General features: G+C 43.3%; 1 protein-coding gene across 2 annotated transcripts; it reads right to left on the minus strand.

The window, feature by feature from the left end:
- Window positions 1-7,787: 7,787 nt before the first annotated feature.
- On the minus strand, window positions 7,788-18,780 carry NQO2 (N-ribosyldihydronicotinamide:quinone reductase 2). 2 transcript variants are annotated; one of them, XM_057399341.1, is made up of 6 exons: window positions 18,628-18,780; window positions 16,115-16,279; window positions 14,494-14,624; window positions 12,982-13,095; window positions 10,895-10,996; window positions 7,788-9,719 (listed from the first exon to the last, which is right to left on the minus strand). In XM_057399341.1, exons 1-6 carry the CDS (start codon window positions 18,632-18,634, stop codon window positions 9,546-9,548), a joined length of 693 nt encoding a protein of 230 aa, XP_057255324.1. In that variant the 5' UTR covers window positions 18,635-18,780; the 3' UTR covers window positions 7,788-9,545. The 2 variants fall into 2 exon arrangements, with proteins under 2 accessions (XP_057255324.1, XP_057255325.1); XM_057399342.1 differs by lacking the exon at window positions 12,982-13,095.
- Between the last annotated feature and the right edge of the window lie 2,196 nt (window positions 18,781-20,976).

Below are 20,976 nucleotides of genomic sequence, written 5' to 3' on the forward strand. Positions count from 1 at the left end.
CTGTAGTATAAAGGACAAAAAAGAAGCGTCTTTATCAAGCATTTAGCTGTTCCACTAAGTAAGTGCCTGTATAAGGAGTGGGACACAAATATATACTCTGGTCACCCTTATGAACAAAGGGCCTCAGTCTGAAACCAGACGATGTGGCTCTCATAGCATCATAAAGACTTATCCTGTCACCCTCTTACAGTTCATTAAGTAAATGTAAAAGCATTTCTTTACCCAAGGATCTCAAAGTGCTGTTAATACATAGGTTTTAGCCATATAATACATAGTAAATCAGTACTGTCACTACACTTCACTGCTTCCCAAAGGCAGGAAGTGCCCGATGATTCTGATAGGTATCTCATTTCCTAAATTGCCTGAACATGGGCCTGCCAGGTACCCAGTATAACTCCAAGCTACTCTTTAGGCATCTTTTCAAAAACAGCTCTAAAGGTTTGCTTGAAGCTTGAAACAAAGAAACAAAAGGTTTCTCTTGAAAGTGAAATGAGAAACACAGCTTCTATGGAAAAGTTACTTTCACAGTTGTCTGAATCTAAGGAGACAAGCACCAGGAAGGACAGTGGTGGGATTTAAGGCAAATTCTCCCCTATGTTTCAAAAAGAAGAGGAACAAAGAATGTGAAGGCTTGTATTAACTCCTAAGTGCACCGAAAGAGAGCTTGTGGGAGCCTATGAAATGGGTAAACAACTAAATCCCAGTGGATACCAGAATAATTTTATGCCTTTGATAAAGCTGTGGTGCTCTCTTACCTAACATGTCTTTCTAGAGGAAAAATCTTAAAAGAAAGCTAGACAGCCTGTACTTTTGGCACATACCAGCAAGCTGCCTTGCTAGCACAGGTGCAAGCCACAAGCTCTGTTTTCTTTTCCCCCCACTGAACTTTTACCTTGAGCACCTTACATTGGCTAAGAGTTTGCTAAAAAATGACAAAATCCAAGAGCAGGGCTGTTCAGTTTCCATTCCTCTTGGATGACTATGACACAGATACACAGAGCTGGTAGAAAGGCACAATTTCAAAGTGCTAGTACCAGCAACAGTGGATTGGCTTCCTCTGGTAATTAAGAACTGTAAATAGTGTGGCAAAGGGATTCCCAATTTTTTCAAACCAACAGGGGACTGCTAATTCCTGTAAACTACTGTGAACCTGCATCATCAAGTCTGTAACTGAAAAGGTTTCTTAATGTTGTTATCAACATCAGCTGTAGCCTGATTACCGCAGCCTCTTTCTGGAGTCTGGGAACTGAGGAGACAGAGAAAGTGTCTGTAGAAAGTAGGAACAGAGATGTTTGTGGGTTGATTGGGGAATTGTCTGGTCAGTTCATATAGACAAGTAAAAATAGGAAAGGGTAAACTTAATTAAAAAAAAACAAAAAAGGTTGCACCTGTAGAAGAGAGAAAGCAGGAGCTTCCTCTTGCAAGTGTACATATACCCTATGAGCTGTTGTTGCATAGACATGTAGTGTGATCTCTTCAGAGTTTTCTTCTTTGATTTTCCTGGCCTTGAAAGGAGGTAGATTTAGGTTTGCTGGAGTGCTAGCCTGCATTATGAGCACAGGAGCAAGGTATATGGCTGCATTCATTCAGTAAAAAGGTAAGGTAAGCTCTGTTGTGCCCAATAGTTGTTAGCAGAGAGGAGACTCTTGTGTTTTGCTTGTGGTTTTTTTTTGTTTGTTTTTTTTTTTTTTTTTTTTAAGTTCCTCTATAGCTGCGCAGCAAGTGACTCCCAGTACTGCCAAGAACACTTACTGATGCTCTTGTTGGTGAGCTTTTTGTCTCTCTGGAAGTTTCTGCTGATGGTTCCCCAGCTTTCTTAGGGTGGGTGCCAGAGGTACAAATGCCTGAATTCAGTTGTGAGACTTTAAGATGGCATCAGCTAATATCTTGTTTCTTTGTCTGGTGTCTCACTTTCAGTAATTGGTTAAAAGTCACATATCTATGTAGTTTTTTCATGCTAACAGTAATTATGCATTTTGGTAGTATGAATTACACATGCTTTTATTGTGAATGCAAATTAGATGTGTGTTTTTTGAATAATGAATCTTTAAAGTTGCATTAAAACTACTGATAGCTTGATGTTGCCATTCAATACCACATAACATGACAAAAACCAGCCATCCCTCAAACTGCAATATAGGACCTTGTTCTTATTTATATTGCTACCACCTGTTCCTACCAAGTAGCACATTATCACTGTAATCAGAAGGCTTAGAAATTCAGAAGCAGCAATAACTTCTGAAATTAAAAAAAAATATCTGCTGAAATGAGCTGGGTAATATTTAACAGAGGGAATTTCCTCATAAGGTAGGATGGAACCCTCCTCCTTGGGCATGCTCTGCCATTAAGATGACACTTTTTTTTTGTCATTATTGAGTAGTGAGATACTCTGAGTAGAAGCTTTTTGATCTTAAAATTTCAAACCTGAAGGTTTTTGTTGATAGATATCACAGGATAGCAGTCTCTAGCCAGGTTTTCAAGAGTACTTATTTTGGTATACTACTTAGGATAAGGTGTTGGCTGACATTGCTTAAACTTGTCAGATGGTTAAGAAATTGAAAGCTCAAAGGCTCATGTTCATTCTAAGCCTACTGCTTTTTATTGAGATGCATGGTAATTCAAATGTGTCCTCATGTACTTAGGATACACCAGTGCAGACATTACATAGCTGTTGATAAGAGAAAAAAAGATATGCAACGGTTCTTATAGTTAAGAGATTTGGGTTTAGCCTGACCTTATTTCTAGGGCTTTGTGTTCCATGATGTTGCTCTAACCTGTATACTTGATTGACTATAAACCGTTTTTTAATATAGTGTTCAGAACATCTGTATTAGTGTGAGTTCATATTTAACAAGTGCCAACATGTATCATGAGAATATGGCTGCTAGAAGAGATGGATTTTTGCCAACTAACATATTTGGATTTTGCTCACTAACATGTTTAGATTTTCTGTAGAGAGGGCTAAAAACGCATTAAGTGGGTTTGTGGCATTTTTCTTTTTAACACTGCGGTTTGGTTCTCTAACCCCCAAAGGGCACATAAACTCTCCAGAATCATGACCTGGTCATTAAGTCGCACTGCACCTGGGCGGTTTGCTGTATTGTAATGCACTGATCTGCTGCAGATCTTGTCTTGGCCGAACGGTTAAGGAGGATTACTGGGCACGTTAGCACGATCATACAAAAAAGATCAAGCAGTAATTGCTGCCCTTTTGTCTAATGACATAGCACGGAAGTCCTTGAGAGGTGTTACACGGTATAATTGGAGAAAGTGAACAAGTTTTCAAGCACCAGAACTTGGGGCCACTTAGTTATCAATCAGGAAAGGAAGGGAATTACAAACAGGAACCAAAGCTGGTATGGCTGGTACGGGTAACGGGAACTAAACGGAAGGGTAAGGACAAAAATACTGCACGCAGAGAAGATGTTTCAAAAGCTTTAGTACATCTCCACTGTTGCTGTAAGTCACCAACTCCACCTAAACCTTTCCCTTCCACTGAGGTTCTGCTGCATCTTTTCACTGAGGGGTGTGGGGCTTTGGTTTTGTTTTCGTTTTGTTTTTCCCCTTTTGGGGGAAAAAAAGAAAAAAGCACTGATCAGCAGCAGGTTACGGAACGGATCCCGTGCGAACGCGAGGAGAGGCCGAGGCAAACCCGGAAACACGAGAAAGGGTGAAAAGGGAAAGAAGGGTTCTGCGCAGTCGCTCGCACCGGTACCGGTGTGGCACAGTCGGTTCTGGTCTTAAGAAACCCGTGTGTTCGTGTGCGGCACCCAGAGCGGGCTGCCCTGTCAGAGGCTTCTCCCTCGTCCAGCCGCGGCTATGCTTCAGGCAGAATGCGGGAGGGAAGCGCTGCTCCTTCCTCCCCAAGTTCCCCCCGCCTCCCTTTCCCCATCCGCTCCGTCCCGGCAGCCCCATGCGCGCTGGGCGGACAAACGCAGCCGCTCGCCGCGGCTGGAAGCGCGGGACAGGGAAAGCCCAACCGCGGGTCTTCTGCATTCTAGTTCCTCCCTGGCGAAAACGACCTGGCGCCATTCTCTTCCCGGCGGCTTTTTGCCGCCGGGCCGCCTCCCCTCGCTCGCACCCCTCCCTCGCTGGTCACTTCCCGTCACTGCGCCCCGGCGACTTCTCCGTGGCCGGGTGATCCTCCCCGCGGCCAAGTGACCCCGCCGCCGGAACACGGGATGCGCCGCAACCCTGCCCGGCCACCTCGTCCCGGGGCCCGGCAGCTCCCCCGGGACCCGGACCCCACAGCGGTGGCAGCTTTGCAACACTAAGGTGGTGCGGAGGTTTCGGTGGAGCAGCCCAGGTCCCCCTTCCACCACCCGCACCCGCGGTCCGCGGTGCCTTACAGTAGCTGCGGATCCCTCTTCTCCGCCCTGCCGCCTCTCGGTGCGCGCTCTGAGCCCGTGAGCCTGGCCGCCACGGGCGGAGCAAACCGTGACCGGCCCGGCTCCCTGGCGGCCCCGGCCCGGCAGCTGTGCTCTGAGCGCAGGAACTCGGAAGGCTTCAAGGCGCGGCGGAAGAGCCGCGACTGCAAAAAGCTGAGCGATCTGGCCGCGCCGTCACCGGGAGGAATGGCAGGGCGTGCCGAGCGGCCGTGCCCAGCGCCTCCCTCTTTCCGTTCCCTCTCCCCCCCACCCCGGATAACTAAGGAGCCGCCGGCGCATATGAAGAATCTGTTCACCCGTTCCCACCACCCCGCTAGAGTGTGATGCAAAACTATGAATCATGCAAGCTTAGTAGCGTTACCGGCACTGCGTTTGGTGTGTGGTGGAAATGCGTTTCCTTGATGCCCTATTGGTGCCCAAGAGGCAGCTTTTTATTCAGGAAGGGTGGAGGCAGAAGTTTCTCTCTGTCAACAGAAAAACTGTGATGGGTAACAGTTCTGAGGACAGCTGCAGAAATAACTAACCTAAAGGGAGTATTGTACACCATCTAGTCCGTGCTGCAGAGGTCATATACATCTAGGGCATCTCTGGCAGATTTTATGCACTTTGCCATTGCCTTAACAGCAAAGAATATTCCGTAACTAACATTCTATTATTTTCTTTAGGAAAGCTGTTCTAATATAGAAATAAGGACTAATACAGCTTTTTAATATAGGGCTGATCTCTTTGCTTTTCCTCCAGTGGAATAATGATGATGATGAGTACCCACCCTCTTTGCCATGACCTTTCCCATTCTTGAAAATTCTGGCGTTTCCCACTGTGCTTTGCAGATGCTGTGGAGTTCGTGGCTCAGTACTACCAGGTGCTACCAGAATAGCTGTGTCAGCAGGATCCGTGTAGGAATGCAACAGCAGCCCACAAATTGTGTTTAGAGGAGGCAGCCTTTCTAAAGCTGGAGAACATGCTTGAGAGTGACAAAAGGAAAAGCGGTCCAGGAGAGTGGTCCTGTTTCCTAGTGTAAACTGATACCTCAGGCTGTCGTAGATCTGAAAGAAGCAGATCGATCTGCACCCAGCAGGGAGGAGTGTTTCCTCACAATAGGATGTTCCCAGCTCTGGGGCTGAGTCAATGCTGAATTAGATTTAATCCATGGTGGATTTCATGGATAGGGTCCTCGACTGTAGAGAATGTCTGAGGCTGTTTGCACCTGTCCTATTCCTGCCACATACAAACAAAACATTAGCAAGCAAAGGCACCCCGTTCGATACTATGAGGCCTTTGAGATTTACATGGGTTCACTGGTGTGTAATGCCAGCATATCCTGGGGCTCTGGCCCTCTCCAGGTACAGAACTCATCCTTTATTTCTCCCTGTGATGGTCAGCAACATAATATCTGAATTTCTAAATCGTGCGTGTACCCTGATCTGTTCTTCCACAGGAAGATGCAGTCTGATTTGTGGCTTCTGCTGGCCCCCATGTTCACTTGTGGCTTCTACCTTTCAGCTTTCTGATGAGTGTGTCTTCCGAAAGACAGATGAGCAACAGTGTTATGCAGGCAGCTGCAGTTTTGGAGAGCAGCCTTGGCGATCACTTACAAGCTGGAGTCTTCTTTCTGAGGCTTGAGACAGTTTTCTGCACTTTGGATAAACTGAACAAACAGCTTCTTTCCAGGAAAAGTCTTTAAAAAAATGCTGAATGCAATCATTTCCACTCTGGAAAGTTATGTTGGTATAGAACTGGTTTGTGCTCAGTGCATCCCCATTTCCCACAGATTCTGGATCAGCTGTTAATGAGCCAGAACAGGAGTTTAATGCTCTAACAGCTCGAGATGTAAGGGTTGATCACACCTGTTGTAATGAGGAGACTCAGGATGGCTATGCTGAATTGCCAAGCTGAGCTCGTTGTAGTTTGAATTCAGACATTTCATGTCCATCCACATCATGAGGTATTGGAAAGAGGGTACTGTTAAACCTGCAGTCCAGAGAATCTGGGATGTTTTTGTCAACTAAATAAAGCAAAAAACAAACACAGATGTGGTACCTCTCCTGGGCTGATCACACAGATTTGGTTTTCTGTTGCAATCCCAAGCATTACAGAAATCTTTTGAGAACATTTTACTTCTGCGCTGGGTTTTTTTTTGGGTTGGAGTATTTTTTTTTTGTTTTTTTTTTTTTTTAGTGATGCTGGTTTGGTGCTTCAAAGCTTTTGAGCTTTGCATTGTGCATGTGGCTGAGGGCAGGAAGATGTCTAAACTGATAAGAATTGCATAGTTAAAAAGGTTTCGGTGTCATTTGGTGGTGCTTTGCCAGAAACCACTAGCCAAAAAAGGACAGAAATTAGCATTTATCTGTTGGTAATGGTCAGTATTACCAGTAATGACATTCCTTCTCAAAATCAATAGGGGAAAATAAACTGATCAAAAAATACAATCTGTGTTTATGGAGAAATCTCTTAATTCTGATTGGGAAGCTTATCCTGAATTGGACCATAAGGCCAGTACAATTTTAATGCTTTTCACAATAATGCCTTTATGTGAACAGAAGTTTTCAATTTTAGTATTAATGAAAATTAAAAAAACCCATTACTTTGTTTTTTACTTTAACTGAAACTTTCACTAATCTTGACCAAGCTTTCACTTACTTTGTACTAAAAATCTCAGCCATCCTATTAAAACTGACAGAAAAAATGTAAATACATAGAATTCTAATGGAAAGAAAAAAAAGATGTGCAACATGTAGATGTTGGGAAAAATCAAATGAAGCTGCTAGGAACCACTGGAACCACCTGCTTTATCCTTCCCAGGATCCCTTCACACTCCAATGCTTCATGCAAGGAAAAAGCAGACTTGCTGAACTTTGCCTGCTTCAAGCTGGCATGAATTCAAGGGAAGACTGAACAAAATTCAGAGCAGGGATCTATTTGGCTTGGTGGTGTGGTTTAAGTTGGTTTTCTTTATATTCTTTAAATATTCTTTTCTCAGTAAATGCCCCAGACTAAATGTAATTAGAGCTAAGGACAATATTCAAGGGAAACACTTGCTCTTCCTAGCCTATAACCACTGTGGAGAAAAAACTTCGGGGGTTGGAGGATCCTTGTTCTGACCTAGCACAGCCACGCTTGTATGCTTACATTACAAATATGAGTCTAATACAGGCATTTAATACTACCATGTGTGTGAGACCTAGTATGCATCTGCCAAATAGTGTCGAGAAGTATGTCTTCATCATATAGTTAGTCTGAGATACTTCATCTAACAGTTAAACCCACTAAGCTCTGTGATTGATCCAATACAGTAACATTTGGTTTGACAGTTGCAACCTCTGCTTTCATATCCACTTCCTTCTTTCTTGAATAGACTGGTAACAGAACACAGTGAACATAAGGATGATTCCTCTCCTATAAAATTTTAATATTTCCATTTGTTCTTTGAGTTCTCTTCAGGTAACTTGAAGTTGTTTTCCTTAAGTCTTTTAGGTAAGAATCTGCTTTCTCTGCAACTTATATGTATAACATTTTCCATGTTATTCCCTTTCACTTTCTTTTTCCTGTAAAAGAGTTGAGACAAAGCAAATTCCTTGCTTGTGTAATCTGAAGATACACATCCGCAACAGTTTAGACCAGCACCAGCTGCAGGGCCTGTCTCTGCCAGAGGTGGCTCTTTACTTCATGGGGTGACAAAACAGGAATATGTGACTCTTTCCCTATTTCTACCACAGGATAATTCCTGTGGTAGCAGTTCCCAGCCTGATGTATCAGTTTACACTGCCACTCCAGAATCTGGGCGTGTTTACTATCCAGACAGCCCTTAAAGAAACATGAGAGTGGGGCATGACAAGGCTGCCACAAAGAATGTATGGCAGATGCATGCTCTCATGCAGAGGCCAAAGTGTTGTTTGACAGTGACTCAGAAGACTGTTTCTTATTCTGGCCATAGTCCTTTAATATTAAATTGCAAAGACAGCTGTTGTGTAAGCTGATCAAAGTAAGAAATTGTGTCAGTAAGTGAGAAACCCACCCTTTGCCATACGCACAAAAAGGGTTAACAGCTCCCAAGGACAAAAATAATTCCATGAAAGTTTAAAGTAAAAGTCATAAAATCACAGAGTAGTTAGGGTTGGAAAGGACCTTAGGATCATCTAGTTCCAACCCCCCTGCCATGGGCAGGAACTCCATGGATGGATACATGGATGTTCAGAGCCAGAGCGTCATTTTGTCCCACTAGATCCTGGCTCACAGACACACAGTGCTCCTGCAGGTTTTTGGGTATGTGTTCTGCCTTGCCAGCTGCCAGTGCCGGAGACCTCCCTCTGAGGAGGCCCATCTAATGATGGAGGGGATGTACCCAGCCCTCCAGACCAAACAGCAATACTGCCTGGTGTGAAATGGCAGGGAACAGATAGGATTCCTTTTTGTCTTTACTTAGAGTAAGAAAAACAGAGAAATCCCTTTGATTTTAGAGAACTACATACTTTACACAAATGGGAGCTACATTCTATACAGGAAGGCAACATGTGCACATACTGCTATATGAGATTTGTATTTGTTTTTCTTCTTTTCTGTACCTGTTATAGCTTTAATATTGCTTTGTAAATACATGGAAAAGCCTAAGGCTGTCCACAAGGCTTTACCAGCTATGTGCTGTGCAACTGTACATCCTTTTGCATTACTCATGATCTCACTTTGTAACTCAAAGACACAAGTGTAGAGTCCTCCTTTAAAAGAACAGGATTAACCATAACAAGGTTGAGTATGGGCAGCATATTCCCTGGCAAATAAGAAAAAGTGGCAGCTGGTACAAAACTGGTTTATTTAAAACTGTAATGTACTGTTTTGTAAGAAGCAACAGTACAACCTGCAATTAAATACCACTTGTGTTATCAACCGCTTGTAGGCAGCATATCATTCTATATGAGCAAGGATAATTCCTCACAAAGAGTTTTTCACTTATTTTTCTCTTATTCAAAGAGTTTCTCTGCATTGAAGAGAATCCCTCAGGAATCAGTGAAAATGAATGCTATATTGTCAGTTAAGCTGTCAGCTGTAGTACTCAAGATACTTAAAATACATTGGAATTAGGAGATTAGCATTCAGATATTGAGACAAAGTACCAAAAAGAATGGAGATAAGAAAATGTCTCTGTAGTCTTGGACCAGAACATTACTTGAAATACCACTCAGGAGAGCAGATTATGGGCTCTTCCTTCCAAAGAGTCCTCAGACGCTGGGCCCAGGCAATCAGCATCTCCTTCCTCTTCTCTTCAGAGACATACTCCGGAGCGAAGCAGATGTGAGGTGCAAGGACTTTGACACCACAGAAGTGCATAATTCCATGCTAGACTCAAAGCAAAGAAGGAAATGATTCAGTTCTTTAATAACTAAGTATTATATAAGTAACTAAGTAAATAGTTAGTCTTTCACTTGTAATTCAAGCATGTGGAAGATTCAAAATGGAAACTCTGACCCAATATAAGACACATTTTCTAAACCTGTGTATTTATCAGGAGAAGGGGAATAAACTGCAGGAGTTTATTACCTATCCCAGCAGTCATTACTAAAATCTAGGCATTAAGCAGAATGACATACAATACACTGAAAAATAAGATCAACTTCATTTATTCTGCTCTATAGAACTTATTTTTAAGTGCTATTAAACCCACAGAACTATTCTCTTCAGCTGCAATATGCTGTTAAATTTGCAAGGATCAGAGACAGCCTAAAGTTTGTTGTACTGCTTGAATCCCCACAGATTGTTCCTGAACTGCAGTGTATCTCTTGTCTATTTCTAAGCATTGGTTTTTAATGTTTTGCCTCTGGCTTAGCCAGTGATACTTAATGAACGTTAGTGCCTTTCAAATCAGCTGGCCTTGCCATTTTTCCTCTGTGTATTTCTGAATTTACAGTTAATTTTCAAGTTGTCATAATGGCTTGCAAGCTCTGCAGCTAGACAGCCTCAAAAGGGCAAGCAGCTGGAAATGACAATGGGTAGGAGACCAAAGAATTCAACCACATCTGTGGTACTGTATCAAGAAGTTGCTAGCACAATATGCCTTACCACATAAATCTCTCACAGCATGCTTGCTACTTCTGGTGAAAGTAGGAACACGAACAGGTATGCTGACTTTTGCATGTTGATTATTAATGCCAGGAAAATGCGTGACTCCCCTCCTGCTCTGTATCCTACGTGAATCAGGAAGCTATATTGAAAATAAATTCTGCGCGCTAGGGCGAAGGGAAATCCTGTAACACCAGAGAAACTTTCATGGCGAGCAGTACAGGCTTTCCCCAGATTCCAGTCTGGAGGAAGGGGAAAAAACAACCTTAAAACTCTGTGGACTTTTAACGTAATCTCAGGACTTTAGGGCCTGATTTAGAACCTGCAGATGCTTGGAACTGACAACCTAATTATTTCTTATTATATTTCACATAAAATAAACAATAATACAACATTAAAATAATTGTAATAATAAAAATTAAGGCAAAGAACAACCAAATATTCATATATTATACCTGCATGGGCCACAGGAGATAACGAATATCGCCATTGATACTTCCTTTTGCATACATCTCTTTGCTTCCTCCAGTGGTGAAAGAAAACAGGGCTAATTTGTTCTAGAGTTAAGAAAGTAGAGCTTGTGTTAGGCTGAATAGTTCAGGAGATATTCAGGAGAACCTAGGCAGCATAAATTTCTAGAGGAGGTGGTGTCTTTTCTTTCCCAAACTTTATGTGTAATGGCAGCTCTGAGGCAAAGATTAGAATCATAGAATAGTTAGGGCTGGAAAGGACCTTAAGATCACCTAGTTCCAACCCCCCTGCCATGGGCAGGAACACCTCACACTAAACCATGCCACCCAAGGCTCTGTCCAACCTGGCCTTGAACACTGCCAGGGATGGAGCATTCACAAGTTCCTTGGCAACCTATTCCAGTGCCTCACCACCTTAACAGTAAAGAACTTCTTCCTTATATCCAATCTAAACTTTCCCTGTTTAAGTTTTAACCTGTTACCCCTTGTCCTGTCACTACAGTCCCTAGTGAGTAGTCCCTCCCCAGCATCCTTATACCCCCCCTTCAGATACTGGAAGGCTGCTATGAGGTCTCCATGCAGCCTTCTCTTCTCCAGGCTGAACAGCCCCAACTTTCTCAGTCTTCATACTGGATGTGCTCCAGTCCCCTGATCATCCTCGTGGCCCTCCTCTGGGCTTATTCCAACAGTTCCATGTCCTTTTGATGTTGAGGACACCAGAACTGCACACAGTACTCCAAGTGAGGTCTCAGGAGAGCAGAGTAGAGGGGCAGGATCACCTCCTTCGACCTGCTGGTCACACTCCTTTTGATGCAGCCCAGGATACGGCTGGCTTTCTGGGCTGCGAGTGCATACAATTATACAGTGGACTGTGTGTCAGGGCTTTGGGCAGAGACAGGTTAAAGAAAAAAGCAATTAATATCTGACACCTGTATATGAAGCAGGGCTAATCCTTGTTCTCCCCTATGCAATGTTTGGAAAACTGTGGCTGGAAATCACTCTATTACCAAGAATTTATTCATTCGTGTCCTTCCTGAATGCAGAAATTGAATGCTACAGTCCTCCTTCAAACCTTGGGCTTGCTTGTCACTTGCCGAGGAATAACTGGAGAATAAATTATTCCTCAGGTGTTCTAAACCCTTGTGTTTCTTCTGCTTCTCTAACTATGGTATTAGCCATGGGCTTACGCTCGGTTTCTCTCCTCTCAATTTTAGCTTTCTTAATTGAAATAACACTTTTCCAGTGCAGTATCTGAGCTGCCTTGAGCCCGCACTCAGCTTGCAGCTATCATCTCAGTGAGGCGGCCATTTCTGAAATTTAAACAACCTGAAATGCTTGGAATTTTTAAGATGATCAGAAATTATAGGGATTGATATGCAGTGAACATAAATGTGAAATTAATATTGGTTGTTTCTGGATGCTGTAGTTGTTATCACAGAAGACCCATCAGACAGTGGGACAAAATTTTCCAGAAATATTCCCAGTGTCACGGGGAGTTAAAAAATTAATGAATTGTCATCCACAGGTACTGATCTTGCCTAATTTATGAGCTACAGAGAAGAAAAGGTTAAAAGGAGACAGCTGGAACAGAGGCTTATGCACTGGGTATTTCAGGTTTCTTATTAAGTTTTATAGTTTTATTTCAACCTTTGACATCAAATCCAAGAACAGCATCTTATCACCTGTTCTAATATGTCACTTATTACAGACTGGTGCATTCTTACAGCGGTGGGAAGAATGACACAATATAGTTTTAGGAAATGGATCAATTTAAACTGTCTGCAAGCTGTAGGCCAACCCAGTGCCCTCTGATAAACCTACAAAATTATAAAGAGTATTTTGTAGGCCAACTAAAAGTCCCTAGATGAATTAAATCTTTAGGGACCACTGCATTCTCCATAATGTCCCCCCTTTCAGACAGTTTTAACAAGCCAGAAAGTTACTCAACCAAAGCATTATTTCAGGACAACATAAAGTGAGAGCTTTCTACAAACATAATGGAAAAGTAAGACCAATGCTCTCAAGGCCATTGTGCAAATCTTGATCTTAATAGAACAATCTCAAAAACATACCTTGAGCAAACCGGAATCATAACAGTTTGGAAAGTCGTGAGCAAATCCTTGGACCAAGACTCTGTCCATCCAGCCCTTCATGATTGCTGGCATGCTGAACCAGTACAAGGGAAACTATGCAAAAAGTAATTACCTTGTTAGCACAGAGTCTGAGCCATCCTTAGGCCTGATCTACAGGCTGAATCCTATTCTCTTAATCTGTTCAGGTCTCATACATGCCTTCTTGCAGCTGTCAACAAACAGAGGCAGTAACTATGCTTGGCAAAAATAACTGAAGTGCTTTCTCTCTGTAGTAGTCTCAGGTACATACCTGAACATCTATAGCACGTTAGCATCATGATAGATGTTGAGGACTTACACACAAATTAAAGTTGGAACGTGATGAAGCAGGAAGGTGCCATTTAATTTAAACTTAAGACTGTACAGAATTGTGTCTCCTATTGCTGAAACGCAAAAGGAACGGTGTTGGTGAGTTACTAGATTTGCTGTTGTTTTGACCTGGATAATTGTGTTACCAAATTACTGCATTTGCTGTTGTAATGACCCAGATAATTGTACTACTATCTGTATTTGTTACTGTGCCATTCTTAGAGATAAAGTGTTTATTCCTAAAACTTCTGGTCTGGTGTCTGTTACCGTATTCCAAACCTATAACTCAGTGTGGCTGCCTTAAACCCTTACACAGATTTCTGAGTGTAGATCTGTGTTTGCTTTGTGTGAGCTCCAAAACAATGGGATAGTATCAGACTGCCTGATAATATGGTATGATTCTCATATTGATAATTATAGTTATTATTAGGCATTAGGAAAAAATTATTCTTGTGAGGATGATGAGGCACAGGAATATGTGGCCCAGAGAAGCTGACTGCCCCATACCTGAAAGTCTGGTTTGGATGCAGCTTTGAACAACCTTGTCTATTGAAAGGTGTCCCTGCGTGTGGCAGGGGGCTTGGAACTAGAATGAACTTTGGGGTCCCTTCCAACCCAAACCAGTCTGTGATTCTATGATTTTGCGCTCAGTAGTTTCTGGTCTGAGCTGCTCTATGCAACAGTTTTGGAGTGCAGGTAGTGTGAGGACCAGTCTTCACAAAACCTATGCAATCAGACTACCTTTGAGTATTAATTTTTAAATGAAGCACTGCTGTGAATTTTACTCATGTATTTTTAGGTTCTAATTTCAGGTGCCTTCCTACTCCTCAAAAATGTCAGTGTGGAGCCATCATTTGTGTGAAACATTCATACTGTGCTAGCATGAATAATACTTACACATGATCTGGGGTTTTTTTTTGTATTTTCCAAAATCCACATGCTATCAGAAAAACCTAATACCTTAAAATTGCTATGCTGGATACAGACTGTTTTGTATTGATGATAGAGTTACTACTTCTTTTTACTCTGGCTAGATTTAGTGTCCCTAAAAAATCCTGTATTTTTTTCACTTACTATTGCTTTTCTTTTGTTCAACCCTGTACATTACAGCTCAAGTCTTCTCATACAATTTAAAATAATGACCTGAAAAATCATTAGGTCTGCTTCCTGCACCTTCTTTTGCTCTTCAATGAGATCGCTGGACAAACCTCCTCTCTTGTAAGCCTCCAATGTTTCCATGCCATAATTGAACTCTTCCGAGTTGTGCAAACAGCCTGTGGGTAGAAGTGATGAGTCATTCCTGGCTCTGTTTCTAGCATCACAGCCAGATAAGAATTAAATATACATTGCAATCTCCAGGTTTTTGTTTTGGGGGGTTTTTATTTGGTGCGTTTTTTTTGGTTTTTTTTTTTGTTTTTTTTTTGGGTGGATATTCAGCATCAGCACAGCTGATGGTGATTTGGTTTTAAAGTGGAATGCAGTATCTGAGAGTACTAAAACTTTTGCCTTTCTGTAGCAACATATGAAGTGCAATACGAGGACCTAAGCTCGGCTCAAGATTCTGGTGAAGCATGTGGATGATTTAAGAGAATTTTGCTGATTGCTCTGCCCCTGCATTAGAGATTACTGAAACCACCATGCAGTCACAAGCATTGTGTAGCTGCTTTTCAGCCTCTGTGGCTGGGAAACTCACCCAGGGCTGAGGAACCAGTACTGGCCAGCTCTGCTGACTCCACTACACTCAGCTCAGTCAGGTATGTCGGAATCATTTATGTACATCCATTCTGTGAATCAACTAGTACATCATTAACCTCTAGCAAAGAAAGGCCTCATGAACTAGCAGAGTAGCATCATCAGCTACACTCTAACAAGTCATATAATGGTATCTGATGGTGTTTCTCACCCATGAGAAATGGACTTCAGCAATGGATTGTGGACACATGTTAATGCATTTTTCCTTCTCAGAAATGTCATTATGAGACAAGGTTTATATTCAGGAGTGGAATTCTAGAAATGCTTATGTCTGGTCATTAACAATTTTCTTCTTGCTTTTGCCAGTGCTTGCACTGAACCTGGGCCATTTCTTTTTGATTCTTGCTTTAAAGAAAACTTCAGCTGTTGCAGATTATGTCATGGCATAACGGCTTTCCTTACCTGGAAAAATACTAAGAGTAAGTGCTAGTAAGAGCAAAGGGAAAATACCATATAAGTCTAACAAGAGCATAACTGTCTTTCTCAAATTCTAACTGTGTCATCTAGTAATTTCTAGTAATCATATACTACCAAGGAAGTCCAGAGGTGCCAAGACAACTCACAAGCACAAGCCTGAGCTAATTTGCAGGAAGTATTTGGAACATTATTTGTTAAGAGAAGGTCATTCTTAGAACCTCTCTGCAGCTCATTGCAAATAGCGTAAAAACAGTATTTTTTCCTCATTCACTTTAGTCTGAAGGCAAAACACTTTCACAGATTTGTACTATACAGATATTTAATTTTTCTGATTGAGAGACCATTTCTACTGATTGGGTTTATTTTAATGAAGATGATACATGTTGGATTCTTGCACTGATGTTTCTTAGTCAATGCTAATAGAAAATTAAAAGCTGGGTCTTGATAGTTGAGGGATATTTGTAGAAAATAATAGCAACTCTTTTGGGGAGTGTACCTAACAGTATGGTTCTGGACTGTTAATTCAGCAGCATAGACAAGGTAAAAGTTTGTCTTGTCATTATTGCTAAAAGAAGTGTATTTTGGCTAGTCTCACCAACAATGTCATTTCTCGTTGCTCTTGGTTCAAACTGCATTGCATATAAGTCAGACACCGTGACACTGCAGCCCTGCTTGCTCAGCTCTTCCACAGCAACCCTCTTCAAAGATCCATTGAAAGACTTGGGTTCTTGGTGTGCATAGACTATCAGGACTTTTCTCCCTGGAGACAGAAAGAAAACCATAAGTTATCTTTGAGTGTAGGAGGCAGTTATGAAACAGTTTGTGGAGCCAGGGCCTGGTCCTTCATTTTTCTGTACTGTGTTTCCTAAGCAGCATAAAACTAGCGAAAACAGAGTGACAGTGGCAACATTTGACTCCTGCTTGGCAACAATGAGTGACTCATGAGCAACTAATCAGTGAATGCCCCCAACCCAGCAATTCTGTGCTCCACTGGGCTTTCACTACGTAGAACTCAGTGGACAGTGGGTGAGTTTCTATAGCAGGTCATGCTGTCCTACATCAGCAGAACCCAGTCCCTCCTACTTAGTCAGTGTTTGTATTTATCCTATTCTACTACCTTCCAGGAACACTTGCTCAACAACAGAAAAAACCCCAAACAACCAAGCTGTCGCTGGTTTAGCTCCTAGGCTGGGTCAGACAAGCTACAGTGCAAGTGTGAGGGGTGGACTGGGATCAAATCAGTGCAAGCTTAGATTCCCTGAAAATATTGTGGAAACAACTTTTACAAGCTCGGAGCATCTTCCTACTGCAGTGTGGGATCCTCTCATCTTCTAATTCAGTGCTGTGCAAGTGACAACATCAGGGTAGAAGTTTAAGATGCCGCTATCCCACTTCAGCATCATCACAGCGACTCACTAGAAAGCAATGTGATCTTTCCTTAGATGTGTGAGTGAGCTGTCTAGGGTACCTCAAACTGCTGAGAAAGTGGATTTAAGGTAAGCTGACTGGCAAGACGTGTATGTTGGGATGGAGCCTCTTCAACTGATATGACAAGGTGTATCAGTGCTTACTTGGTCAACATTTTAATTGTATGTAGGCCATTTGATTTTACTAATTCTCTAACAAAAGATAAACATTCATCACTGAACACAGGAGCAAGGTGAAACACTTTTATGGGGTAGTAGTTGTTTATACATAATCACTTCAGAGAGGGGAATCATAGAATCACAGAATACCACGTTGGAAGGGACGTTGAGGATCATCTGGTCCAACCTTTCTAGGCAAAAGCACTGTCTAAACAAGATGTCCCAGCACCATCTCTAGCTGACTCTTAGAAGTGTCCGGTGTTGGGGAATCCAGCACTTTCCTGGGGAGATTATTCCAATGGCTGATTATTCTTATTGTGAAATTTTTTTCTCTTGTGTCCAACTGGAATTTCCCTGGGAATAACCTGTGCCCATTACCTCTCATTTTTTTCCATGGGACTGCTTGTAAAAAGGGAGTTTTCATCTTTGTAGCCACTCTTTAGCTACTGAAACATGGTGACAGAGTCTCCCCTGAGTTTTCTTTCCCCAAGGCTGTACAAACCCAGTTCTCTCAGCCTCTCCTCACATGGAAGGCTTCCCAATCCTGTCCACATCTTTTTTGCATAACAAAACCAAAACTGGAAACAGTATTCCAGGTTGGAAGTCAGACAGTATTCCAGATGGCCTGACAAGCACTGAATGGGATGATGACTTCCTTATCTCTGCTGGTGATGCCCTTGTTGATGGAACCCAGCATCCTGATGGCTTTCTTTGCCACAGCAGCACACGGTTCACTCACATACATTGAGCTTGTTGTTCACCAGGGCCCCCAGGTCCCTTTCTACAGACCTGCTCCCCAGTCAGGTGGATCCCAGCTTGTGCTGCACTTCCAGGAACTACTGAAAATGACTGGGTCTGCTGCAAAACACACAGCTCTTTGTTCCTGACTGCCAACAGGGAAACTCGGGGATCTCTTAAGTTCAATTTCTCCAGGGGATGCAGAAGCTGTATGGCCCAGAGTGCCACAGGGGTGACAGGCAAGTTTAAGGTGTCGGAGATAACAGAACTTGAGCTGAATGCTTGAAGAAAAAATACATCATTTTAAACCCAAGTTATTAAGGGTTATAAGGGGTGATTATTTCTCCAGTGTGCACAGCATCCATGAAAAAAAAGCTTTGCCCAAACACTACCAACATTTGTGATCAAATGCTATCATATATTTGCAATGTGTATCAGCAAACCCCTGCTCCATACCTTACTCTAACATCAAGAGCAGTTACCTCCTTGCTCTTTCCACTAACTCTTAGCAACCAGGTAGCTCAGTGGCTGGAGATGACACCAGCTTGCAGATGCAGTAAGGTGAATTCTGCAAGCTGCTGGTTTGCTTCCATTGCAGTGGAGTGGAGGGCACGCAGACACGGCATTCGGGGAGACTGGAGCTTTCAAAGGCATCACTCTCTGAATTCATTTCAGGCGTTTGAAAAAGGAATACCTCAGTATCCCAACTAAACGGCGCAGATAAGGACATGCCAGCGTGCTCAGGCCTGAGGTGAACAGCATTTTTATTAGTATTTGTTCTTACCTGCCATTTTCTGGAAGCTCTTCAAACTTCTCCCCTGAGAATCCGATGCGGCCTGTGTGAAGTGAAACGACGGGTTTGCTTATGTGAGACGCGCCAGGAAAAGGTAGAGAGAAAATCGCTGTTTCGGTAGGAAATGCACCACTCTGCGTGAATGCGAGCGGGCTGCCGGGGGGAAACATCGCGTGAGTGCCTGCGTGCGCCTCCGTGTGCGTGTGACCGGCCGGAGGATGCGGCCGCCCCAGCCCCGAGCTGTTCATCGGGCACGGCTTCGCCATGCCGCGGCACCCGGGGCGGGCTCGGGGTGCAACGGGCACAGCCGGGCGCTGCTCCGGTTTGTCTTGCGTCCCTCTCGAAACCGGATTCAATACGGCCCCGACCGCTCTGCCGCGGCGCTCCCTGCTGCGCTGCTTGTACCTGCTGCCGGCGAACCCCTGCGGCGGGGCTGGGAGCGGCCCCGCTGCCGCACCACCGCCGGGCGGGGGTCTGTGGCACGGCCTCTGCTCCTTGCGCGGCTCTGTTAGTGACACCGCAAGCGTTAGGTCGCCCGCTGCCGTTACTCCACGTGCTGATCAATGCGGGGTAACGCGGGCGTGCTGGCGTTTTCTTATACCGGGTGCTGCCACAGGGGGAGGAGTCGGGGTGGCTCATCCCTGGGTACCCCTGCAGCTCCTCTAAGCATTCGGTTGAGTCTTCACCCATCTACCAGGAGCCAAGTACCATGAGTTGTATTTTTAAAATGGAGAATCTGAGGTCGAAATCAAGTAATTTGGCTTAGCGGCCTGGGAAATAAATGTCTAAGCTACCTATGTCCTCCTGCAGTGGGGTGAGCAGAAAACCTCTGAGCAGCCTGTGCACCATGTTTTTCACCCAACTGCCCTCTGTGCTGTCAGGGTCAGAGAAGATATGCACCTCTCAGCTGTCTTCCCTGGCTTCCCAGGGGCAAGGTGACACACGCAGTGATGCAGGCACTGGGGACAGCCCTGTCTGGAAACGAGCAGCAGCAGCATCAGAAACCAAGGCCAGAGCTGCCACTCGCCGGCATATGTTGAGTATAAAACATGAACCCAAATTCTGCTTGGCTGCACCCTCCTGGTTATAGGGGAAAAGGCGTGGTAAAGAACTGGGCAGGGATTCCGGGAAGCTAGGTTTGAGTTTACTTTCCCTCAGGTAGGATGTCTTATTTTTGTCTTTTCATCCCTTCTGGTAACAAATAATGAGGCCTGCTTACAAAATACTCGGTGTTTAAATGGCTAAAAGCTGTTGGTATTAGTATACTGCTAGCAAGTAGAATTCACTTTTGTGAAGACTGGGCAAAAGCTAGGAAATAAGCTGAAATGGACATAGCACAAAGTGTGGAGTTGTTTTTTATGGCAGCAAATGTTCAAGCTAAAAGTATATTTTCCTTTATTTCCTCCCCTTCTTCCCCCCACATAATGTCTATTTATGGTAAGACATGGGAAACTGAAGGGCAAATGCCAGTAGTTTATACACTGTACCTACATAATGTTATCTGACAGACTATTTAATGATATCCCCCAAAACAATGTAAAGAGAAAAAAAATTACACTGTTCCTGCTAACTTTTCTCTATTCAAAACTCACTGACTATTAATGTATTTCCAAGGGATATATATATATATATATATATATATACACACACACATATTCTCCCCCTGGCTCCTATTTTCCTCCTCAGCATTCACCCTGCACTGGAAATTGTTTCTGCTTGCATATCAGCCGGGCATTTGCTAGGCCTCTGCTCCGCCAGCATGCAGCCTCCTCTGGGACCCTGTTTGCATTCCTGTCCTAACCTTCTGCTATCAGGAGCCTGGACAGAGCGAGTGATGGCTGTTGCCCAGCCTGTGTGTCCACAGTTTTCTTTGGGCTGGGTGGGAGCTGAGACATGCTCGGTCTCATCCTGACAGGAAGTATCAGAAGCACTCCTGGATTTCCACTTAGATTTGACATAGTTCCTGGACTGGCAATTATTCTGGTCTCCTGGAGGTTTAATGTAAAGAGCGTGCATAACACATATAATGTAAATGGCGGATTTTCTCTTGGAGCACAAAATATTTTTGTCCTCCTCAATATATAGTTATTCTATGCGTTATTAATGTTAACATTTGAAAAGGTCTACCTGACTATAAAAACAGCATTAAAATAGGAGTATATTTTGTGGAGGAAGGAGTTGAGAGAACATATTTATGATGCAGCAAGTGGATAAAATATTTCACAGATATATATGAGGGAAGATGGGTAAGTAACAGGCTTTTAAGTCTGCAGTATTGTAAGTGTGCATTGTGATTTTCGATAAATGAAAGTGGTAGTTTTAATCTTGAGGCCTTTATGA

The sequence above is a fragment of the Pezoporus wallicus genome, unplaced genomic scaffold (genome assembly GCF_028554395.1).
Source record: "Pezoporus wallicus isolate ANWC-B61680 ecotype Strahan unplaced genomic scaffold, APGP_CSIRO_Pwel_v1 contig_818, whole genome shotgun sequence".
NCBI classification, from domain to species: domain Eukaryota; kingdom Metazoa; phylum Chordata; class Aves; order Psittaciformes; family Psittacidae; genus Pezoporus; species Pezoporus wallicus.

Excerpts from the sequence above, each read along its gene's own strand:
- NQO2 (XM_057399341.1), bottom strand. Across the intron at positions 13,096-14,493 it reads CAGACCTAATGATTTTTCAG|TTTCCCTTGTACTGGTTCAG; the intron begins GTCATTATTTTA and ends CTTTTTGCATAG. Across the intron at positions 9,720-10,894 it reads ATCTCCTGTGGCCCATGCAG|CATGGAATTATGCACTTCTG; the intron begins GTATAATATATG and ends CTTTGAGTCTAG.